The following is a 26,098-nucleotide window of genomic DNA, read 5'->3' as shown; positions in this document are numbered from 1 at the left end:
ATTTGCCCTAATAATTAATAGGAGAAAGTGCATTAACAAATTTGAGAGATAATTTCCTCAGTAGCATTTGGAAAACAATTTTTGTGATTAATCCTAACCAAACTAACTAAAAATGAAACCACTGCCTCTCACCACCCACCCCTTCCCCAGCTATAAATGTTAATTGGATTTTCTTCTACTGGAGTATTTTAAGACGTCTCCTTTTTTTCTTGTGGAATTACACAATGTGAAACATCAAGGGAAATAACAGGAAAGTCAGTGAACAGGGAAACACACTTTGAGAAATAGTGACGTTGGCAGAAAATGGAAGTGTCTGGGGGAAAAATAAGATAAAACTGGCAGACTTACAGGCTTCTGCATGGGCTGGTAATTAGACAGTGAGTTTATCTTCTGAGTGAAAGGTACTTTCCCCCTCTTTTTCCATAGAGAGGCCAAAAGAAGTCAAAGGCACTGAGCATGAAATTGTTGGCTTGCCATGAAAAGCATCTTTGATGCTTGGGGTTTAAAATATATATATTAATTCCCCAGGCAGCTTTTATGTGCTGTATGTTATTCTTATAACTGGCAATAGGGGATAAGTCTTTCAAAATATATATATATATATATATATGTTACATATGTATGCATATAAAATACTTTTTAATCCAAAACATCTTTATGAACTGGAACTTATCGCTGCCTAGTGTGGAAGTTGATACTAGGTTTCTTCTATCCACCCTAGATTTAGACTCTGTCTAGAAAGGGCGTCCTTAAGAGCTGGGTTTCTCAACCTCAGAACTGTTGACATTTTAGCGGAGCTAATTCTCTGTTGCAGCAGGGGAGCTGTCCTGTGCATCATAGGGCATTTAGCAGCATTCCTGGCTTCTACCCACTAATGCCAGTAACATCTCAATTGCGACAACCAAAAATATCTCCAGGCAATATTGGCCCTAACTGAGAGCCACTGATTTAGAGAATGGGACACTTATGGCCCTACTTTGCGGGGAGGTGGGGCGGTGAGTTGTCGCTTCTTTAAAAACAACTTATCTGATTCCCCAATCTAACTTAGGGTCTGTATTTTTTTTCTCTCATAAAACAATATACGTCTCTTCATAGCGTCAGTGACAATTTATAACAATATATTTACCTTGAGATATTAATGTCTATCTTCCCTTTTAGTCTCTAAGTTCTACAACTTAATCTGTTTTGTTCACTCTGTACATGTATGACCCAGTGCAGTGATTGGCACTTAATAAATGTTTGTCAAATGAAAGAATATAATTCTAAGATATTTAGTAACCTGAAGCACAAAGCCTGACTTGGTCCAAAGGGGTTTTTCCTCTTCAGGGTTATTTCAATCTATATGGCAAAGCCAGTAAGAGAAGAAATTAGGGACATATTGAGGCTGTTGAAGGGTGTGAGCAGGGAAATCTAAAAATTATATTATTTGGATAGGATTCCCTGGGGGTTTTGGCAGGCTGCTGGTGAGTGGCAGTTTCATTCTGGAAACAACAGCTCTGATATGTCACTGTAAGCCGGAGCCAACCTATCACTCCTGCTTTCTGAACTCCATCCACCGTTGATCCATGGAAGAAACAAGCTTTTTGACCAAAGTGAGGTTTAATGCTCCATTAGTTTTCTGAGGGAAAATACCCAGGACCAGGAGAAATGTATCGATAGAAAATAAACCTAAGTATAGACAGCATAAGAGGACTTTAAATGCTTCCTTTCATGTTTTTTAAAAAAGGAATTAAGATGCATATTTTTAAAAATGAAAAATGACTGACATTCTTCCTACTGAAAATGGAAGGTAATTTAATTTGTCAGTGGTTTATTTATTTGACAGTCTTTGTACGTACTTGATTTGGTTTGTTACACTGAATTACCCTTTAATAATGGGTACATATCATGCCAGACTCTGTCCCCCCAGGTTGGTTTGATTATTGGATGAACATCCATATTGTTCAACGTTTTCATGACAATGAGTTGGAGCTATTTGCAAAACTTACAAGCAGGAGAGCTTTCAGCTTATTTGTATTTTCAATGACGTTAATTGCTACCTAGTGACCAGTCATTCCACTAGCTACTTTTCCTAAGAAACGCTACATTGTATAATCATGAGAGAATTCCCTGGGTGGATGGAAGGGATGCTAACACCTCATGGCCAATAAAAAAAAAAAAAAAATTTCAGAAAATCTTCCCCAGGCAATCTCTCAGAATGGACCGATTTTCTACAATTGGAAGTTAATGGTAACAATGCTAATAATAGCTACCTACCATGGGGCCGAAGCCAGGCTGCCGGAGTTCAGGGGCAGCACCACCCTTTGGTAACTGAATGATCTTGGGCAAACTTCGTGACCACTCTTGCTTCAGGATCTACATCCATAAGTGGAAATGATCTTAGAACTGACTTCATAAGGTGGTTGTGAAGATTCAATAACATGATGTGCATAAAGGGATTAGCTCAGTCCTGGCGCAAACCAAGTTCTCTGCAAAATGTTTCTTTGTTATATGACATGTACCTGCCCCTGTGCTAAGTTTTCTCAACAATGCTTCTGAGAGAGTTACCTATCCCTGAGTTATGGAAGGGAGCCCTGATACCAAGAGAGATTAGTTAACAAGTGCCAGGGCACATGGCTGCTGAATGGCACAGCCAGAATCCAAGCCCAGGTCTGCATAACTCCAAAAGTCCATAACTCACAAAACCCTGTGTCACGTGGCCCCAGATTTTGTGCTTGTGTATCCCCTAGAATTTTCAAAAGCCACATACCTTCTTGAGCATTTTTAAGTAGACAACTACACATTTCCATTGCAATGTTAAATAATTTCAGAAAATGCAATTTCAGAGTATTATAAACATTGGCAGTTTCAAATAAAACTTTTATCACCTTTCTAATGAATCCAGTGGAATTTAAACATCATCATAACTGGATACCCACCAATACCCGTAAAAAGAATATGTGGACAAGTTTTTCTTTAAAAGTCAGAAACTTTATATTGTTCCTTTTTTCTTCTTTAAACATCTATTTTTTTATTGTATTTCACCCAAATAAATGTTTAAAAAGCTTTTTTTGGTCATGTCTACAACAAATGTAGATACGGAAAGATTTTCTTTCCCTTGTAAATATATGACTATAAGAATTTAAAATTCTCTTCTGTATTTAATTGTTGCTGTGACTATTAACAGAACATAATACACCAAAACAATATGAACATAAAATTCTGACAAATAATGATTAAATATAAAAAGTAAAGTGTCATTAGAAATGTTTATTGTTAATATAATAAGCTGGAGATGGGGGATATTTATGGTCCTTAATTAAAAGTATCATCCAGTGTCCCTCCCAGAAGTGTTTATGCCTTGCATAGTATACTTTAGTAAGATTCAGGATGAGTTAAGGTATGTCTTCTATGTCTTTATTTTGCAAAGAGAACTTAGGCTGTAGTTATCTCCTGAAATAATCTGATTTTAGGAAGGAAACATGGAGGTTAGGGATGAGGAAACAGCTTCCTTTAAAACTGTTCCACATAGTTCTGGGGAAGCCGTCACCTACTCCCAGGGGACAGCGCCCTCAGTGAAGGGGACTCCTCTGTACCACTAAGCTGTATTGCTTTGGAATGCGGATATTTATAGGAGGATCTAATGGCTCTCCCTCTTCAAGATGATTTATTCCCTCTTCCTTGAAAATGAAGTCTGGGTGTCCTTTAGCTATTGACTCTATCCCGCACTTACAGTAATTGTTCCTGGAGAGTCACGAAGGATGTTTCTTGAAGTGACAAGGCAAGGTGATAAACCTGAAGTGAGGCTGGATCTGGAATTCGCAAGCTTCTCTGGCGGCTTTATCATTTAGTGCCACTACATGGATAGATAGCACATTCACCCCCACATTCTCCTCCGGGCCTCAGACCCGTGGTCCCAAAGCTCCAGAGTCAGGGTCTCATTACACCATGGATGGGGTTGACACCCAGGACTTCAGCTCTCATCTTTTCTAGATCAAACAGTCTCGCTTTCAGCTTCCCGAAACATCTGGTTATAAACAAGAAGGGGTCAGGGGCTGGGTACTGTCGACCTCCCCTAAGCTTCTTAAGGATACTTTGTGAGGCAACTTCCCAGCATGTAGCAGATGCTCAATAAATGTTTGAAAGCTTCATCAGGGGCCAGCATGTGGTCATAACCTTCCTGCATGTACTTCCCCATTGATGATATGGAGCCCACCTAACCCTAGGACCTTCATATAGCCTGTCAGTCTAAGTATAAAGTAATCTCAGTTATTTGGGGAGGGAGGTAGGGAACATCTGTTGAACATTAACAAGGAGATATGGAACAAGCATGGATTTAAATTGACAGCAATTTGTTTGAAAGGCCCCATGATGTTGCATATGTTGATTGCACCTAACAAACAGTGTTAGTCAAAGGTTTGTGTGCTCATCTCAGTGAGATTTGACCTACAGTTACCTGACAGCTAAAACCCGTTCACATCCTACAGATAAACATCTCTCTCTTCTTCCTTCCTCCTTCTCCACGACTTCGTCTTCCTTCTGTTCTCTATCTCCTATCTGGCCATCCCTTCTCTCTCAGAGTCTTGCTTTGAATCTGTCAACTTATGGGTGCTAGAGATTGCAGCAGTAAACGCAGCGGTAAACACAGCTGTTGTTTTCTTCTCTGTGCAAAGTCCGCTCATGGAGGTGCAGTGAACTCTCCCCCCCAGCCTCTCCCTGCTGTGCGTTTTCACGGATGTCTTTTAAAGTGGGGGCTTCAGGGGCTTCCTGTTTTCTAGGGCTCTGCTCAGCTTTAATTGTGTGTCCCTGAAGTGGGGCGCTGTGACCCGCCAGCCCCCACTTAGGTGCTGTGGAAGATTGTGAAGAATTGCTGGTGTGGTCACCAAATAAGCCAAATGACAGCCACATCCATTTTGTTAGTGAATGGGTTCTGGGAAGTGAAGGATGATCTGGTATTTCCCAAGAGGAGAGGCAGGAGAGATAATGAGAGACAACCTGGGGAAGGAAGCCTGAAAGGGAGGGGTGGGGAGAGACAGAGGGATGGAGAGGGAGGGCAGAGGGTGCAGGACTGGGCAGTGCTCATGCCTCCCTGAGCTTTCCTCACCCTCACAATAAAATCTGCAGTCCGGCTCTGATGACTGATCCAACATCTTCTCTGACCATCCTCCCTCCTCCCCCCAGCTGCAAAAGCTCTTTGCTGTTCCTCCTACACTCTAAGCACACTCCAACCTCAGTGCCTTTGCACTTGCTGTTCCTTCTGCCTGGAATGCTCTTCCCAAGAAAGCCACATGGCCCCCTCCCTCCCTCCTTTCATTCATTCTCTGCTCAAATGTCACCCCCATGATCACCCCCTCTCAAGCAGCACACCCTCCACTTGCTATCTTCCTACCCAACTCAGGCTTTCTTCATATACATATACACCCCGGAGCTTACACCCCCACGGAGATGGCTCACTTTGTGCCCCCTGCCCCTAGAAAATGTCTGATATACAGGAGGGATTTAATAAATATTTGCTAAGAGGATAACTAAATCACTGACTCTATCCAAGAAGTACACAGAATCGCACACCTGCACACAAACACTTTGCTCTCTGCCTCTGAGCTTTGACATTGCTGGTGCCTCTGACCACAGTATGGTTCCCTGTTCTCCCCACCCGCTACTTCTGCCTTAGGGGCTCCCACTCACCCTTCGAGCCCTGCCTGGCTCAGGAGTCTTCTCCTGTCCAAGGTCTGCCTTGACCTTCCCAGGTAGACACAGGACCCCTTGGTTGATACTGCCTGGGCAGTGCCTACTGATTCCCACTACAGCACAGCTGCCCTCCCTGAAATGTCTATTTGTTTAGCTCCCTCCCGAGCATTCCAGTGTGCTTTTCCAGGGCCCAGAATATGGAGTGACTAAGGGCATAGACTCCTGAGTCAAGGAGTCCAGGCGTGAGTAGCTAGCTTTGCCTCAGACTAGCTGTGTGACTTTAGACAAATTACTTAACCTTTCTGTGCCTCTGTTTCCTGGGATGGGGACAGAAAACTAGGCTGTGCCAGCAACCCCTGCAAGTGACCTGGACAAGGCACTTGACCTCTTGGGTCTCTGTTCCAGGAACTTCCCCTGGTTACTATTATAGTTTTCAAACTTGCCTTATCCACAGAAGTTCTTCTCTAAGCAAGATATTGAGCATCCAGGCATATATTGCCAAGAAGAACGAAGGAGGAGAGGCCTAGACACCAGGGCCTCCCACCGCACGCACCCCCCAAACACAGATGATGGCCGAGGAAGAGGCTCGAAGGGCCCCTCAAACCTAATGTTTCCTGATCCAGCGTCATGTCCACATAGCACAGAGGCTTTCCCAAGTATTCGTATTAGGCTGGACCACATGAGATTACTGAAATTTGACAGTGTTTGGCCTGCAAAAATGGCAGTTTCACGTTTCAGCCTAATAGTTTCATTTGCAACAGCGGCTAAGTGCTCCCAGTGAGGAACCAGATTGCCTGGTGCAGACCCCAGCTCCTCAGCTTACTCTCTGGGTGACATTGGACAGGACACCTCACCTCCCTGCACCTCCCTGCACCTCCCTGCACCTCCCCTGCACAATGCGGCAAACGGAAGCATCTTCCTTGTGAGGCTGGCTACTGAGGGCGCAGAATGAGCTCACGCCCTGGAGTTGGGTGGGCGAGCCGTGGGAGGCTCTAGGCACAGCGACTGGCACACAGCACGGGAAGCCCCGCACGAATGTCTTCCAGAGAAAGCGCTGGCCGTGGCCTGTGGGCCTAACCTAACTCAGGGAATAGCATCCAAGTCTCCCTGCCCGGCCCCAGGAGGAGTGTGTGGCCAGAGTGGATGGAAAGCACAGTCTCAGCATGGTTTCCTGACTGTCCATGCTGTCCTGCCTGAACCACCAAAGTGCCCTCTCTCTTTGTGACGGGCATCGAGGGCAGCAGGCCAGCCTTTGCCTAGGCACGGGCCTGATGCTGGAGTGGCAGGAGCCACAGTTAGCTCCCTGCCCCCACCTTACCTAGGCAAAGCATCAGAGGCATCCCCAGACACCTGCACGGAGCCCGTCCCCATTAAGTGGTACATCATGGAACATGTCAGCCTGAATTAGCAGGCAAGCGTGTCACGTTAAGCTAAAGCTCTGGGCTGGCAGCTCCCACTTTGTAATGCCTCTTGATCCCGGCTGTCATGCCGCCTTCGACGTCTCCACGGCCACAGGAACCCTCCGCAGAGGATGTCAGTAACAAAGCCCGCCCAGGGAAGAGCGGAGGAGGAGGAGCCACAGGAAGTCTTGCGGATTCCATTTCCCCTGTGGCCCTCAGGAGCCAGCTTTGAGTGCTGGTACCTCTGGAGGCAGAGGAAGCCGGTGGCCTCAAAGTCTCCAGGTGGGGAGTTCCTCTGTGACGGACTGAAAGCATGGCACGTGTTCCTGAAAGCACACACCACAGATGCCCTGTGCAAATACCACCAACCCCTGCAACACCTAATGGAGGTTTCTTAACCACAACACTACTGTGATCACGACTGCCATTATTGCTGTTGAGAATACCATTTATTCCATAAATTCTCCTGGTGACTTACTCATGTCACTTGCAGGCATTTGTCACTTCCTGCCCTGCGTGATATTTCAGCGTGGCATGGTACAGTGCCAAGAACACTGGCTTCGCAGTCAGGTGGACCCTGGATTCAAATCCTGGCTATGTCTCCTCCACCTGGGCAACCCTGGCCCAGTGACTTAGCCTCACTGCGCCCCAGTCTCTCCTTTTTAGTAGTACTTTGTGCGAGTACCTAGCTCACAGAGTTGTTGCAAGAATTACCTGAGATTATACATGAAGAACGCTTGACACTGTAGATGCCCAATAAGTACTGTATTTCAGTGCAGAGTTCCTAAGGGCAAAGTCACCATTTTATCCATTACAAAGCCTTAATTCAGGCGTGTCCTTAACTGGAGTCCAATAGTATATCACCTTCCCATTAAAAATTCTACCTCATTAGTCCTCTAACTTGTTCTCCATTCTACATCTGGAATGATCTTATCAAAACCTGAACTCGATCCTATCACAGACATTGCAAATCCTTTCATTTCTTCCCATTTCATTGCTTTCCTTGGGGCTTGCTTCCTGCCTGGTCTGTCACCTCACCTCCCATGACAGTGCCCATCACTGTCTCTGTCTCAGCAATACTGACCTATCAGTCCTTCACTCTTGCCTCTCTCACTCCTGCCACAGGACCTTTACACATACCTCTGACATTTCTCTGACTTCAATATTCTCTCCTCCCTTCCCCTCCCCTCCTGGCCTAGTTAAACTCCTATTCATCCCTCACCTCCCAGCCACTCGTATATTCTCAGGAAACCCTCTCCAGATCTCCCTGACCAGGTTCAGTCCCACTTGGCACTCTTTGGCGCTACATCCTCTCTTTTGGGCATTTGCCTCATTTTATTATGAGATGGTGTCATTCACGTCCATCTGCCCTGACCAGATCAGATACAGAATGGCAGGGCCTGTGCCTGGTTTTACTCACCACTCTAGGCCCCCTGGACTGTACAACGCTCAGTAAATGTTGCTGGAAGGGTGAACTGGGGGACAGGTCATCCCTGCAAGTCCCCACAACCACCCTGCATGATGATGAAGGTACAGGGAGCACAGTCACTGTTCTGCAGAGAGTACGACGGGGAGGAAGCAGGTTGGTGGCCCTGGTCTCAGCCTGGCGGTGAGCGGTGGATCTGTGATCAGAACACAGGTCTCCTAGTCCTGCCACCCCCAGGCTTGTGCCGTAGAACCATTGTCCACGCCGGGGTGGGGACTGCAAGGCTTTCTCTCCCCTCGTTTCTTGGCATTCAGAGGACCCCTGACTCTCCCTACATCCGCATCTCGAGCCGTCTCTGGTTCCCCGGATATCCAGAATCACATCTGTTGAACTCTGTGTTTCCTCTGAATTGTTCACTTAATTTAAAAACTCCCTCAGAGGTGAGCTAAACTCCCTGCAGGCTGAGCTAGGAGAATGCTGTTTTCTGAAAGGTTGTGTGGTTGAGGTGACTGCACTTCACAACATCTAAGCTTTGTCTGTGCCGCCTTCTCTCCACCACCTGGGTTGAAGCCAATTGAGAAGTTGAAGTCTTAATCTGCCATCTGGGATCACATCGGTCAGGGCTCAGTTGCAAGAGATGATTTGCTTGGAAAGAAAAAAGCTTTTGGTTCTTTTATTTTCTTTTTTCTATTAAAAGGCCAGAACCACACCTGTGTTGTGCGGTTTTTGTTTGGTGGGGTTTTTTTTATTATTATTATTTGTGCTCTCAATTCCTTTCTTAGGAGCCAGTTCACCCAGAATTTGAAGATGGGAGTCTGAAAAGTGACCGATCTTATTTCATGTTTGCCAGAGAGGGATTCATGTGTAGGAAACTATTTAACTGCCTGATTCTCTTATCTGTTGGAAAGAAAACATTTACTCGCATATTCTTACTCATCCAACAAATACTTAGAAGTTTTTATGTATCAGTAAGGTGACCATATAACTGATGTCCAGACGGGAACAGTTTTGAATGAGAAAGGGACACTACCTGGTTCATACTCTAAGACAACAGGTGTAAACCAAGATTTTCTCAGATCCACCAGGATGTCAATGAGTGCCCTATATATTAGTAGCTGAATTTGGGCTATTAAAGCCTTGGGTGACTATAAGGTTTTTTAAAATGCCCTTAAGCTGGGATGGGGTCTAGCCCCCCAAAGCCATGAGATAAAAAGACATAAAGGATAAATTTAGATGAAAATAGAACTAGAAATTTCTTTTAGGTCATAAAATATGAAATGCCCCATTTCAAATCAAAAGTATAGTTTATTATATCTCAAACAAGGAGCAGTACAATTAATCAAAGGATGGGTCTATACTATCAACACAGTTTTGCCATCTTAACAGTAGCTTGCCTATGCCAGCAGCGAAGAAGCTTGGAGAGCGAGCGGCAATGAAATAGCAAAAGGCGTTTTCCACACCTTGTTGAGAATTGAATATTTTTCCTTGCAAGAAGTGGTCTAAAGTCTAGAAGAAGTGGTAGTCAGTTGGTGCAAGGTTTGTTGAATATGGTGGATGACAGAGAGTTTCCAAGTCCAGCTGCTGTAGTTTGAGCAGCATTGTTTGTGCAACATGTGGTCGAGTGTTGTCTTGCAAGAGGATTGGCCTGTCTCTATTGACCAGTCTGAGCTGCTTAATCTCAAGCATCCTCATCATTTCATCCAACTGGGTGCAGTAGACATTCTCTGTAATTGACTGACCAGGTTTCATGAAGCTGTAGTGGATAATACTGGTGCTGGACCACCAAACAGACACCATTAGCTTTTTCTGATGAATATTCAGTTTTGAACTATGTTTTAGCACTTCATCTTTATCTAACCATCCTGCCAAATGCTTGTGATTGTCAAAAAGAATCCATTTTTCATCATGTGTAACAATACGGTGTAGAAATGGTTCACCTTTATGTTGTGACAGCAAAGAAAGACAAGCTTTGAGACGATTTCTCTTCTGACACTTGTTTAATTCATGCAGAACCATCTATCCAGCTTCTTTACCTTGCCCATTTGTTTCAAACCATCCAATATTGTTGGAATAGTAATGTCAGACCTTGCTGCTAATTCACTCATAGGTTGAGATGGATTCATTTCCACTACAGCTTTCAGCTCATCACTATCCACTTTGGTGTCAGGTCACCCACATGGCTCATTTTCAAGATTAAAATCACCAGAACAGAACTTCTCAAACCGTCAATGTACTGTGTGTTCATTAGCCACATCCTTCCCAAACACTTTGTTGATATTTCGAGCTGTCCACACTGCATTGTTTCCACAATGAAACTCATATTCAAAAATAACATGAATATTTGACTCACCCATGGTTTCACAAAAATTGCTCTAAAAAAAAATTTGAAAGATAATCACAAGCCAAAGCATCAATTTTAAAGACTGAAGATGTACGTTTACAATTAAAATAAAACAAGAGTTGTCAAAGTGAAAGGTCAGAGATATCAACTATCAAACTTAGTATTTAAGGAAATCGGACATTTCATACTTAATAACCTAACAAAATTTTCCCACAGCTTCCGTTTTCAAATAGATTTCATGTTTTTTTAAAAAAAAAACAAAACTGAAAACAACAACTCTGAAAGGTAGTGACCCCACAGTGGGATCCAAGATCCCCTGAGATGAGGCCACCTGAATGGCCTGGGAGGAAAGTTGAGAATTTACAAAGGATGAAATTTCCCATCAGGGCTAAGTGATGGTGATATCGTTTGAGAAAGGAGGAAAACCAAAAGGAACAGAAAAGAACAGGAACAACCTGTGATCTGTTCTTAGTCTCCTTCTTTCTCTAACTTCAAGCTTCTTTAAGGTGGTTGTGATTTTGTGTGTGATAATGAAGGACATAGACGTGCACACTCCTTTCCTAGGGAAGAGCTTTGGTTCTGAGTGATTTCTTTCTCTCGCCTCCCAGGTGCCTGTCCTGAGACCCATGGACCTGATGGTGGAGGCCACCCCCCGCAGAGTCTTTGCCAACGCGCACACGTATCACATCAACTCCATATCAGTCAACAGCGACTATGAAACCTACATGTCCGCCGATGACCTGAGGATTAACCTGTGGAACTTTGAAATAACCAATCAAAGTTTTAGTATCCTTTCCTTGCAGCTAATCGTCAACTGGCATAAATCAAGAATATCCAGGTATAAATAGGTTTGGGGGGAAAAATGGAATAGAAAGGAGCGATCACAACTGTTAACACCCAACACTTATGTAGAACTTGCCCCTTTTAAGATACACTGGCATCTGTAAGACTCTTTCATCCTAATAATGAAGTTAGGGAAATATTGAATTACAAGTAGTGGGCCAAGGCTAGCTCTAGATTAGAACTCTAAATCAATTCCTTCATGCAGAGGCATTTATGTGTCATGAGTTAAAATTAAATGTGATTTTATCAATAATGAGATAAGACCCTGGAGTTCAGTTAGGGTTACTTCCTCTGTTAATTCATAAATGGTCTACATGGACAGCATGGACCTCAGGTATACATGAGATGGTTTCTGTTGTATCATGATAGTGAAAGTAATAGTGGCTGACATTTATTGAGTTCCAAGCATGTGCACTGCTTGGAGAGGTATCTCATTTTACCTCTCATCGAAGTATACTATGTATACTAAAGAGTATACGTATACTTGTACAGCTTGATGAAATTTCACAGACTGAACCCACCTGTAAGCACCATCCACATCCAGAAGCAGAACTTTACTAGCCATCCGCAAGCCCCCATCATGCCTCCTTACAGTTTCTAACCCCTGGGGGTATATTTGATACAGGAACCCTATAGTATGAGTATCATTTTCTGCTATTTAACTAAAATTTGGAGAAATCAAGAAAATTGCTGAATAAGTGTCTGACTCAGTATTCTCACCCCACTCTGTTGACCCTCTACTTAATGATAAAAATTGGTTATTTGCCGAGTACCTAGTGCGTACTCCATTCCTCCACAAACCCACTTCAATTCATGGCTTCACTCTTGGACAGCCAGGCAACTGACCTAGGAGTCAATATTGATTCTCCTCTTTCACTCACCAGGCTCCCCTACCCCCAACCTAGTCTTTCCATGAGCCCTGCCAAATACTTCCTCTGTATTAAATCTCAGATCAACTCTTATCTCTCCATCTCCGCTCCTGCCAACCCAGGCTAGCATGAGCCACTATTATCTCTCACCTGTGTGACTGCAATGACCTGCTATCTGGTCTCCATTCTTTCTTGCTCTTTTATACAACACAGGCCCCACATAACAGTCAGAGTGGACCTTTCATCATGTAATCCAGACATCACTCCTTCCCTGCCAAAAACACTCCAGTTCCTCCCCAATGAACTTAGAATAAAATTCAAGTTATTGACCTAGGCCCTGTATGATTCCACATGATCTGGTCCCTGCCTCCTTCTTGTCATATCACTCTTCCTCGATGCACTCTATTTCAGCCAACTAACCACTTTTCTGTTACTGGATAAATCTTGTTCTTCCATTCTTTGCATTTGCTGTTCCCTCTTTCTAGAATATTCTGCCCCCGGAGTTCACATGGCTAGCTACCTGTCCTTATTCAGGCCTCAGAGGCACTGTCTCCCATTAACTCCCAAGTAGCCACCAATAACTCTCTATCCCTGTTATCTTCCTAGTACCATCACTATTTGAAATTATCTTTTTATTTGTGTATTTTTGGTTTCCCCATATGAGAATGTAAATTCTGAGAGTAGAGACTTTGTATGATCCAGTGTATGGAACACTCTGACACATAGAAAGTCGGTTGGACATGTCAACTAGATCATCAAAGTAGACAGCTGATCATGACATGTAACCTGCCGTGAAATTTATCCTTAAGAGTTACAGTATAGCTCTGAATATTCTGAAATAAAATCGACCCCATAATGACTCAAGCAAATAAAAGATGATTTCTCCTATAAAGCCAAATACTGATGACCCCTACTGGCAGGCAGCCTCATCCAATCAGTGATTCAGAGACTCGGCCCTCTGATCTTATGGCTCCCCAACATCACCATGTTTATCGAGAGCAGGACAGCAAAAGGGGGAGATCACGGAGGACCACATGGGAGGTTCCCATGAGCCAGGCCCTCAAATAGCGTGCTGTTGGCTGGAACTCGGCCACAGGGCCACCTCCAACTGCAAGGCAGGCTGGGAAATGTAGTCTAGCTGTGTGCTCAAGAAAAAAAGACCACAGAGAGTGCTCAGCAGAGTCCAAAGACTTTTCGGGGGGAAGCAGCTTTAATTTGGTAGTGGCAATTATGGGATATATTTGGAGACATTGAGAACTGACCATCAGGACCATGGCTGGCATCTTTTGTTGCTCCCAGAACAGACTCGACGTGCTATCTGGGCCTGAGAGACGCTGCCACGGATTTTGCCTGGCAGTGCAGCAGCTAATAGAATGAGTGTGGGTGGTGATTCCCTTTCTCTCTGCACATCTATTCCAAGAGCCAGAAATCTGCTCAGGCTCAGCTGGCTGTCACTCTGAGCTTCTGCTTTCCCCAGTCTAGGTGACATGTTTTCTGAATTTTGCCTCTAGGCCTTCAAGGCGGAGGGAAGTTTCTTTAGGCACTTCAGGAGACAGATGCCTTGGGGAGAATGCAAAGGGGAAATATTAATAGCACACTTTAGGTTATATTCAGCAGATGTGTGACAGCCTGCCAGATGCCGGCATACAAATGAGACCGTGCCATTCACCCTTAAAGCAGCCATATGTAAAATAATCATTGTCATCATGAGAATGATGATAACTGATATCTATATAGCTCTTTTCAACCAGACCACCCTAAGCACTGAGTAGACTCTACAAACTGGGACCCTTTTGCCTCTCATCCCTGAAGCGTAGCCACCTCTGGGGTAGGAAACAGCCATCTTTAAAAACAGCCTTGGAAAAATACTAACCACCAAGCAGGTCTTAAATCATCTGTTGTTTAGCACCTGTTTCTGTAATGCCCCTTATGCACGAAGGAGGCAGAAGAAATATGGTTCGTGAGAGAGTGATATGGGTTTGCCAAAGCGTGGTGTGGGTACCCTGGAGGTGGTAGGCAAGATGCTTTCAAACAATATGTGGACTTGTTTTGTTTTCATAGTTATGTATTTATTTTAAAGAATGTTAGAAAACACAACTATCATATCCTATGATTTCACAGATATTGAAAATCCATTTAAATTACAAAATAAGTATATATGTAAAGTATTAAGTAAATAGTAAGACAAGTGTTCTGGAAATATGGTTAGTAAAACATGGGGCCAGGCACGGTGGCTCTTGCCTGTAATCCCAGCACTCTGGGAGGCCGAGGCGAGAGGTTTGCTTGAGGTCAGGAGTTCGAGACCAACCTGAGCAAGAGCGAGACCCCATCTCTACCAAAAATAGAAAAATTAGCCAGGTGTGGAGGCGCATGCCTATAGTCCCAGCTACTTAGGAGGCTAAGACAGGAGGATCGCTTGAGCCCAGGAGTTTGAGGTTGCAGTGAGCTATGATGACACCACTGCACTGTAGCCTGGGTGACAGAGAGACTGTCTCAAAAAAAAAAAAAGAAAAAGAACAACATCATGATTTGGTTGTGACATTTGCATTATGGTTGAGAACTCAGGGTTTAAAGTCCAACAAGTGATAGAGTTCTCACCAAGCTCTACCACTTTCTGGCTGTGTAAGCTTTAACATGTCTCTTAATTTATCCAAGCCTTTCTTTATTTTGTCATCTGGAGAGAGGAACTCTATCAAAGAGGATTGTGAGAATTAGATACACACACACTCTTAGGGCAGTACCTTGCTAGGTAAATGGTCAATAAACAGGGATGTACGCAATCATGATTGTTGAAAGGAGAGGGAACGAGAAAAGTTAATTAGAATGGTGGATTCTATTCTGCTGAATTCATTATCTAGGTCATCTTCTCAATTCTAGACTCCTCTTTTGGCTTTGCTCTTGGGTATGATTTGCAAGATGTTCCTCATTATACCCTACTTACCAGATATTTGCAGGATCTCTGAGGTCCCGGTCCTTGTGTTCAGCAGCAGATCAGAGCAAGGCGTTCCTAAACCTCATGGCACCTGGTCACGAATCCTCTCCTTTCCCTCCATAGCCAGTGTGTCCTTGTAGTGTGTAACAGGTTCTAGCTTAAAGTAGTCAAACTTTGGTCTTAATAAGACTACATTGGGACCATGAAAACTCATTTCTAGATTAGTAATTTTCCAGAACAAGAGCTATCCCTAAGTTTTCAATAAATGAAAATTGCTATTAAAAGATATTGCTTCTTTATGAAAACTATGGTATACCCAGAACCCTTTGAACTCTTTTCTCAGAACTAAGAATGAGTTTACCTGGGTTCTTACCTAGTCCAACATCGGACCTAACAGACCCAAATCAAGTAAAGGTAAAGACACAGCCCTCAACAGCTATGTACTGAGCACCTAGTTTGTGCCAAGCACTGCACTAAACCTGATACAAAAATGAAAAGAAACCAATTTTCTGCTTTCAGAATGACTTTCATCAAATAATCACACTAATGAGTATATCATTACAAAATGACATAAGTTCTGTGAAGAAAGGGAATATGGTTTTGTGAATGCATTTTTTTAATCCTAATGTAGTGTATGGAATAAAGAAGGCTTTGCTGAGGAAGATTGTTGAGTTGATATCTGAAAGAAGGGTTAACTTGGCAAAGAGGAATGGAGAGATGTGTCCAGTATGTACAAAAGTCCTGTGGCAGGAGAGAGCATGACATGTTGGAGGAACTCTAAGAAGGCCACTATAACTGGAGCCCAGACAGTGAGGTGGGACGTGGTGTAAGTGGTACAGAATGGTAGCAGAAGCCGGACCTTACAGAAATCTGGTCTCTGGGCATGAGACAGAGGATTTCTGTGGGAGAAGCCAACTGGACTCCAGGGGTATTTCATCTCTATCCTTGGTCTTAGCAGCTATGTGTGGCAGCTTCATTTGTCAGCTAAGCTGAGGCTCTTTTGGAGTTGATTGCCTGATCAAGGGACCACATAAACTCAACTCTTGGCCTCCAGATTCTAGCACCCCTTAGCACCATGGACAGCAGCATTCCTTTTAGCAATAACCCAGTGGTGTTCTGCCAGGCGGGCTCTAGGGAAGCTGTGGGGCCTCGTGCACGTTTCTCTCCCTTGTGGCTTCAGTGGCTTTCATCCTGCCAGGGGATCAAATGTACATGTCAATCTCAGACTGGCTTTTAGAATAAAAGGAGAGGCTCCCTTCTAATGACACACCCAGCACATTGGCCTGTGTGCCGGGGCAGCCTCCTCCCTCCCGTATGAAGAGCAGCCTCGGCGATTTTCCCAGGCCAGGTGCCTTGCTAGTGTGCATGCTAACCCTCTGTGTCTGAGGCCAGCCCTAGGGCCCTAGGAGCCTGGGGATTTCTCCTCCCGCCGGACCTCATGTCAGGGGAGAGGGCAAGAATTCAACTGTGCAGATTTCCCTTGGTTTTCTTGAGCTTTCTTAGAGCAATATAGCTTAGTAGTTGGAATGCAAACTCCGGAGTCAGATTCACTGGGTTTGAATCTAGCTTCATCTCAGATCTGTGTGACCTTTACAAGTTACTCAGTGTCTCCCTAGCCTTCGGCTTCCACATCAATTAATGAGATAATATGATCTAATAAGTTGTGAGGATTAGATGAAGTAATCACGTAAAGTACTTAGCAGAGCACCGGATGCAGAGTGACGGTCAATACATGGCAGCTGTGATTATGTGGGGCCTTTTCCCAGTCCCCTTTCTTCTCGCCTTATATCCTGTTCTCTCCTAAGAAAACTACAGGCTAAACAGTTTATACTATACAGGCCTAGCAACTTGGCCTATTGACCCACTGTGGGTTTTCTGCATTAAAAAAATGCCTAGAGAAGGTGCTAAGTCATAAGGATGAATTAAAGAAAAAAGCCATAAATATTTACTGAGCACTTACTATGTGCACTGGAGATGCCATGAAGAATAAAACTGCATCCCTGATGTCATGCCCTTGTGCTCTGGCAAGTGGGTGTACCACTTAGACTTCTGCCAGAGAAGCAGAACCAGCAAAAGAGAAGTGTGTGTGTACAGAAAAAGAGGAAAAGAGGAGGCAGGAGGGAGAGATAAGGAGAGCGATTGACTTATTACAATGAATCGGCTTTGCAATTGTGTGGCTGGCCATGCAAGTCCACAGTCTGCAGGGCAGGCGGACAGGAAGGGAAAATCACAAGCAGATTGGAACCCCGTGGGCATGAGTGAAGCTTGTCCACAGGTGGTAGTCAGAAAGGAACATTTAGAGGGAAGAGAGAGCAACTGCAGACCCAGGAGGCATGTGGAGTCTCTCCCTTAAGGAAGACCTGAGTGGTTTTTAAATGCCTTCCAACTGATTAAGTCAGGCCCACCCAGAATAATCTGCCTTTTGATTAACTTAAAGTCAATTGATTAGGGCTTTTACTCACATCTGCAAACTCCCTCCACAGCAGCACAGGGGTGAGTGTTTGAATGACAGGGAGAAGGTGTACTGCAAAATGATTGCTTCCTCCCTTCTGTCCCCTAACTCTCCAGAGAGAATATCCCTTGTAGCCTACCCTAACTGGAAACGTATTGGAAAGGGAAGCCTAAGGATTGTGGTTCAGCCTAACCAACTTAACATATCACCAAGCCATTAAAATGAGTATGGCGGCCAAAGGAGACAGACAGCACACAAGAGAAGATGAGTCTATTTCTTGAGCTTGCATTAAGTGCCAGGTATTTACACATGTCATCTCCCGTAGTTTTTTTTTCCTCTTTGGGTACCTGAGTTAACATGTTCAAAGGCATTCAAGATGATGTAACTGGTCACAGAATTTGGGATTAAAATATACATTCTCTTATTTCAAACTCTAGCAAAATCTATCATAGCACACCATCTCAAAGTATTTAAACAACTGAAATAATGTGTAGTTAGTGTTCTCACAGAGGTGCATTCAAGGTGCTTTGAATATATAGGGCAGGAGGGATCATAAAAGAAAGGCTGAATGCTTCATAAGGAAAGTAACATCTGAGTTGTCCTCTGAATTGGAAATTTTTTAATGGTGGGATTTCAAGCTCTCTGTCTTCCATGAGTAGGAAAGAGTTTTTGGTTATGGAGCTTTCGAGTGCTCCCCCAATGATAAAGGCTGTCTCAGCACAAAGTCTTTCACAGCTCAATACATGTTTAATACGGCACCATGTGTCTCTTTGTCAGTCCCCTCTTACTGAGCCTAGCAACTGGCAAACACTCCATGAATATTTGCACATTGGCTTTTTTTAAGCTCTTAAGAGAAGAATATCCCCTGCAGTCCTCCATGGAGATCTCCAATGTCTCCTCACCAAGCAGCGTGTCCTTTTAGCTATTAAGATCTGAATGCTTTGTAATCATTACTTGATATCCAAAGATTAAATTCAGGCTTTGGAAAGGAAAAAAGACCTCAAAGTGACTCATGTGCCCTAAAAGGGAATCCAACTCTGATATGCTCAGTGTTCGAGGCCACGATATGACTAGTTTCCCCCTTCAGTATGGGCAGACTTTACATGGGATATGAAAAGCCTCAGCTGCTTTTGACTGTGGATACCTCACCCAGGTAATCCATTCTTCGACTTACAACTTACAACACTCAGCCCTGAAAAACAGCATCCTACTTGGCTCTCCTGTCCTTGATTGGCTTAGACAGGATTTAGAACAAAAAATGCTTATCAGTATCAGCAAAATCAGCAGCAAAGAGAGGCATGTGAGGACAGTCCCCTTCAAAAGCCCACAAAGCCAATGCACATAAACACTATCCTTAGAGAAATATGTGCCTCCTTCAGAAGATGGGATGATTTAGTCCAATACAAAACCACTTAATAAATAATTTTTCTCCATTATCCTGTTTGATAATCAAAATTCTTAGAGGCTGACAGAATAAATAGGATTATGCTCATTTAAAGGAAAAGAAATTGAAACCCAGAGAAATAAAATGATTTTCCCAAGCTCTCTTAGCAAAATAGGGATGGAATCAAAACTGAATCCCAATTTCCTGGCCCATTTTGTTACAATCAACAATATTTATCACAATATTACCTCGAACTTTACCCAAAGAGGTGAGGTTCCTATCTTTCAATTTTCTCATCGATGATATTAAGCTACAGAAACTACTCTTTTTAATGTTTAGTGTTTTGTTTAATATTATGTATTCATTGTAGAGATTTTAGGAAAAAAATGAAATAAAATAGAATGAACGATAATCTCACCACCAATTTTGCTGTATACACAGTGGATTTGCATCACAATTTTAACTTAATTCTAGTTAATTCTGCAATAGAGGCTTAGGAGAAAAAAAAGGAGTAAGAGAAAAGCCAAAATAATTTAAAAGTCTTGATTACCCAGGAATCTTTCTTGTATTCAGTCTAGGACACACACACACATGCGCGCGCGCACACACGCACACACACACACACACACACACACTTTCCTGCTTTATTTTTCTGCTTAGCAGTTATCACTGTCTAATATACAATATGTTATACTTATTTACCTTGTCTGTTGCCCATGTCCCCCTATATTACCCTAGAATACAGTCTCCATGGACCAGGGGAGGTTTGGTCTGCTTTGGTGACTGCTGTATCCCCTGTACCCAGAGGAGTGCTGGCAGAGTGCAGATTCTTTGGGAACATTTATAGAATACGGGAAGGAATAAATGAGTGAATGGACTTGTAACTTACATGCTGACTTTGGAATCTAATCTCCCTACAAGATACAACTACATTCCTTTCCTTTCCTTTCTCTCTCCCTGTGTGTGTGTGTATGTAATGTTTCTGTGTGTGTGACTTTTTCTCTACGTGCCTATGGTAAGACTGTATATATTTTGTACCTCACTTTCTTCACCAAAATAATGGTACATAATAAGCATAGCATATTTAAGTCTTTTTTATCCTAAAATACTACAACTTTATTAAAAGAAAATGTAGAAATGGTACTGATAATTGTAAAGAAAAGGAAAATCATTCATAGACTCACCCTGATAGAATTATCACTAACATTTTGGTGTCTTGGCTTTTTGATTGTTGTTTTCAGGGTATAAGTTTTAAATGACATTAGGATCACACTATAGTTAGAATTTTGTGTACTATGGGTTTTTTCAGGCTTGGAAATTTCACTGCAAAAAAGAATTGAATGAACTAGATAAAAATTCATTTAATTATTTTTAAAAATTTCTGCATATTTATTCAGATTATTGTCAATCTCAATCTTTTTCTTTTATAATATTGCAGTAGACATGTTTTTGTAGAAAGCTCTTTCCAAACTTGGGGTTAGGGAAATGACTTGTGAATGGCCTTCATGTCACTCCTCACCATCCTGCCTTGACCTTCTCTGCTCCTTCCCCCACCAATGACACAAGTGATGGCTCTGGTTTCTTATTTGTTTGAAGGGGATCCCTTAAGAGATGACCTCCCAGTGTCTCCAATTATTATTTTAAATGATGCCTCAGGCTACTGCCTGGCACAGCGGAGCCCTCACCTTCCCGCCTTCTGCCTTCCATGCACGGAGCTCAGCTGCCAAGCTGGCTGGGCCCCCTCCTGTCCTCAGAGCTGCCTCCAGAGTCCCAGCAGAGAGCCAGATTAACCCCTTTTGTTAGCAGATGTAATTTGCCTGGGCTCAGCGTTAATAAGGAATGCCATAAGCAGTTGGGTCAGAAAGAACCGATCTGTCAAGCCCCAGGGTTAATTTAATAGCAATCTGTTGGCTGTCTGCCTTGTGTATTAGCCGTGAATCCGATGCTATGTTTTGCTTTTGCCATTTAGTTCTTTGGGACAACAGGGAAATAATTTGGATAAAAAGCTCTAAAGGATAAGGGAGAGAAAATGGACTGTCAAAATGCATCATTCCATTTCCAAGATAATACAGGGAGCTGTGCGTTGCTCATCTGCTTTCTCCTTCCCTCCTGACAGGAAGGGCAAAGCTACATGTGCTGGAAACCTGCATCTCCCTTTGGAACAGCACAAGGGGAAAAGCCTGGGTTTCTAGAGGTTGCAGGTGTAAAATACACTCTCCCATCATCCTCATAAACCACTGAATTTTTAGCAACTATACTCTTTCTCTGAAATGTTGCTAGAACTCAGCAAATCCTCTGTCAAAAACAATCCAAAAAAATCCTTTGTCAGGCTTCTGTTCCAACTTCTGGTTCAAAACATTCTAGTTCTGGAAAATACAGCCGCCAAAGTGTTAGGTGCATTAAAGAGAGCACAGGCCCAGAGCGGAAGAGGTGGCGCTGTCATCTCGGATCAGCCCGGGTTGTTTCCAAAGAGCCAGAACTGTCACACTCAGGCTGGCTTGGCAAAGCCGTTCCTCAGCGGGGGCAGAGTGCCTTTGTGGGAAAGAACCCAGGCTCCCGAATCGGACACACGGGTTCAAATCCCAGCTCTGCCCCCTGCAAGTCATGTGATCTCAAGTAATTGAGTCACTGTTTCCTCCGTTGTAAAATGGAGCTGTGAATGGTACTGACCTCGTGAGGCTGAGATAGGGACAAATGGGACAACCCATGTAACGTGTCAGCACAGGGCAGACCTGGCACTTGATAAGCATGAGCTGCTGGTTATTATCATCTTCCTCTTACCTTTATCACGGTTATTTAAAAAAGAGGGTAGAGTCATGGTTTATCCCCTGAGCTCCATAGAGTCAAACCCAAACTCGCCCTCTAGTCAAAGACTCGGACCTGCTGGGGGAAAGAAGCCAGTGGCTTGGGGATGAGGGGGGGGTGGTGGACAGGCTTAGAGGTCCGGTGGAAGGAAGGAAAGGTCCAGAAGCAGTAGCCTTCAGCAGATTCCACGGGCACATCCCCGTGATGGTGTCTTTGATGGTGGGGGATGTTCCTGGTTTCATAGAAATGTTTAGGCACTTTGTTTTCACACGTTCTGACTTTGGGGCTTTATTTTTAGGTGGGAAAAAATAACTGTAGCTCTAGCACCTCCCCCTCCCACACAGCGAAGATCCCTTCCAGTTGAGCTTGTTTTCAGAGCTATACTGGTAGAGGTGGAGAAAGCTGACACCAGATTTTCTTTCCCTATTTTGGGAAAAGAGAAACATGCTCACTGGCACAGTAGGGTATGAAGGCTTCCTGGAGGGTGATGAAATCTGACAACAGCTGAACACTAAGCTCTGCTTACCCCGCCGCACGTCAGGGCCACAAAGCCCAGGGCATGGATCGGGCGGCTGGAGAGGGGACCAGAGCTGGAGCCTGGAGCCACTGCCCAAGTGGCACCCGTTCTTGCTCCCCAGCAAGTGGTGCTACCTGCAATAGTATTTATAATTCTGGCAGAAGTTGAGTTTGAAAGGTAGTGTTTTGTGAATCCACGGAACCCATATGCTCTGGAGACCCGAGTAACATTTGCATCTGGGTTTGGTGGGGGAAATTGTAGTAAAATGTAATGTTAGCTCAGTCTCAAGCTAATTTTAGAAAGAACCCAACAGGATTTATAAAAGATAATTGAAGGGGAAGGAGGCACAGCCAAATACAAAGCCATTGTTGCAATAAATTGCATGTTGGAATAGTTGTAGCAGGAGCATAGGTGATGTTTGATAATACGTGACTGTTTTTTGCTAGTGCTAGTGGGACTAAAAATATCAGTGCATTTGCTTGTGTCTCATCTAAACTCTAGGGAGGGGACTATGCTGCTTACTTAATAAGAAGTAGAGATGACTTTCATCTATCCTAGTCTGATAGAATAGTCTATAGCAAATGCTTGTTGATTCAATGCATTGTTGCCCAAAATATGGTACCTAAACTCCAGGTGTGCATACACATTTTCATTTTAGTTGTTATACATTTATTTGCATGAATATTATTAAAAATGTAACCAGCTCAATAAACCCATGATTTTATGAATATTGGATTACTGCTTAGATGAGGCTAAGAAAAAAGTGAGTCCATTCAAAGTTGATCCAAAGAAAAAATGTTAAGTAAAAAAAAAAACAAAAAAACAAGAAAACACTACCTGATGGTTAACAGACGAGGCAAAAATCCCAGAGGTAGCTCAAGGGTGGTGGAGTGTAGGAAAGCAGGAGTCGTTCTGGTCAGCTTTACTGCATTGCAGCATCCATATTACAAGGCCTGCTCCTTTGCAGGGAGTTGCTGGGTCCCCAGACAGCACCTAAGCCCCAGCCAGGTGCTTCCCAACCTGCTTTCTGAGCCCCCAGGTTCTTAGTAGGGTGTGGAGGGATCATTATAAACTCCTTCCTTCACTCACACCGGACACCCTGCAGCAGGTGTTTATTTCCATTGAGTTGCCTTCATAAATAATATCATTCCAATATACAAGGGTGTGGTCTTGAAAGATGTAGGTATACAGCCAGGCACCATGGCTCATGCCTGTGGTCCTAGTACTTTGGGAGGTGAGGTGGGAGGATCACTTGAGGCCAAGGGTTCAAGACCAGCCTGAGCCACCGTATCAAGACCCTGTCTCTGCAAAAAAAAAAAAAATTTAAAAAATTTGCCAGGCAGGTGGCATGTGCCTGTAGTCCCAGCTGCTCAGGAGGCTGAGGCAGAAGGATCACTTGAGCCCAGGTGTTCGAGATTGCAGTGAGCTATGATTGCACCACTGCACCCCAGCCTGGGTGACAGAGTGAGACCCTGTCTCAAAAAAAAAAAAAAAAATAGAGCTATAATAATGCTTGATCAGAAAGGAAGATACTGAAGGGAAAAAAAAACCCAGATGATAAAACTAAGGGTATGTACCATGGGAGCCTGAAACTTTCCCATCACACAACTGGATGTCTTCTTTCTGATACTTAAACTCATTCACAAGCTCTAAAGCAAACCACAACTTATGGAGATTATAAGTCTTTGATATCTTAAATGAGAGAAATTTTGCATAATTATGAAAGAATACAGATTTTGCACCTGGGATGAAATCCTAGTGTTGTCACTTATTAGCCACGTGGCTTACGGCAAGTTACTTTGTGCACTTAGAGCCCCTGTTTCCACCCCTGAAAAATGGGGATAAGAAAAGTGTTGATTATAGAGTTGTTACGAGGATTAAGTGAGATAAAGTATGTGATAAGCTTTGCGCAATGAATGACTTATAGTAAGTGCTCAGTAAACGTTGGCAGCTATTATTATCATTATCATGAACACATCACTGAAGAAGGTCTCAGGGATTTTGTGGAAGAGGATATGCAGTGTCTTGTAGATATCACCTATCAGCCCAGGCATCTGAGTAAGGATTCAGATAAATTGAATTATTTGGTTGGAATGGGACTAGTTCCTTAACCACTGTTATAAAATGGGAAGCTAACGTCGTTGCAACTTGGTACATTTTAGCATGATTGCATGAGTGGGTAACTTTGTTCATGAATGGTTACGTTCTACATGTTACAGAGGATAAGGCACAGATCAAGAGTAGGAGACCTGAGTTCTAATGCTGCCTGGGACCAATAATACCCGCTTCTTTGCTAGCACAGTTACCATGAGCATCCGGCATGTGCACGGTAAACACTAACACGTTACACTACTATAAGCTGGTGCCGTTGCTAATCCCTTCTGGAGTTTCTGCCTCTCTCTCCTGGTTCCCTCCTTGACTCGTCTGTGCCAGACATCGTGGACATTAAGCCGGCCAACATGGAGGAGCTCACGGAGGTGATCACCGCAGCCGAGTTCCACCCGCATCACTGCAACACCTTCGTGTACAGCAGCAGCAAAGGGACAATCCGGCTGTGCGACATGCGGGCGTCAGCCCTGTGTGACAGGCACACCAAGTGTGAGTAGCAGCCTGAGGGTGATGGGGGGTGGGCCACCGGCCTCCAACAATGTGTGGGAGGAGAGGGTGGAGGGGGAAGCGCGCCTGGCAGGTTTTGATCTCCTTTCCTACGTTAGAAGTGCCCGGAGTGACCAAGCTGCAAGTCGGGAGTCAGCTCCGCATTTGGTATTTCAGTAAAGATGAAACCTCACGTTCAAGTCTCAAACGGTCAGATACAAAGATAAATAAAAATAAATAATCTTGTGACATGATCCAAAGTATGCGTTAAGAATGGACCTGAGGAGTAGCAGAGGGGACAGGTTAGGAGAATGTCGAAGGGTGTCCCGGACGTGGCGGTGAGCAGGAAAGGAGAGGGCAGGCGGCGTCTGGACAGGTCTTGGCAGTGGCGTTAACAGGACTTGCTGAGCTGCGTGGGAAGCTGGAATATAAAAGGCATCAAGAACGGCAGCCGGGGAGGAGGCTGGGGAGGAGGCTAGTGGCTTCTCAGGGAGGTTGCGTCTGCAGGAAGCAGCAGCCTGCAAGTCCCAGCGGTTCCAGTGAGCACCAGAGAAAAACTTCAGGGAGATGGATTTAGAGTAAAGTGTGGCCAGGCTCGTGCTGGAGTTTTCAGGGCACTGAGGGAGCAAGTGGCTCCAAAGCCAGTGGCAGCTGCATGTTTGGACGCAGAAGGCTAAGGCGGGTGATCTTAGCATGGAGGCTGGCGACCTCGCCGTGAGCAAGTGAGGGCTGCTGGCACTGAGTGTGGGCGCCGTGGTAGACAAGATGGGCCTGGAGCTTGCAGGGAGGGTTTCTAGAAAAGAAACTGCTCCCCAGAGCAGAGGTGCCTGAAGGGCAACTGCAGTCCATGCCCGGTGTTAGGCTAAA

The 26,098-nt window shown here is 44.0% G+C and overlaps 1 protein-coding gene across 2 annotated transcripts in view; it reads left to right on the top strand.

Moving 5' to 3' along the window:
• PPP2R2B (protein phosphatase 2 regulatory subunit Bbeta) overlaps nt 1–26,098 on the top strand; it is a 369,973-nt gene that overhangs the window by 312,550 nt on the left and 31,325 nt on the right. For both annotated transcript variants that reach the window (XM_045551136.1, XM_045551137.1), the window contains 2 exons: nt 11,443–11,620; nt 25,070–25,234. In XM_045551136.1, the coding sequence (XP_045407092.1) occupies nt 11,443–11,620; nt 25,070–25,234 (343 nt within the window). The remainder of the gene's footprint in view (nt 1–11,442; nt 11,621–25,069; nt 25,235–26,098) is intronic.

Source organism: Lemur catta, chromosome 5 (genome assembly GCF_020740605.2).
Source record: "Lemur catta isolate mLemCat1 chromosome 5, mLemCat1.pri, whole genome shotgun sequence".
Taxonomy (NCBI): Eukaryota; Metazoa; Chordata; class Mammalia; order Primates; family Lemuridae; genus Lemur; species Lemur catta.
This window is presented reverse-complemented; position numbering and strand designations above follow the sequence as displayed.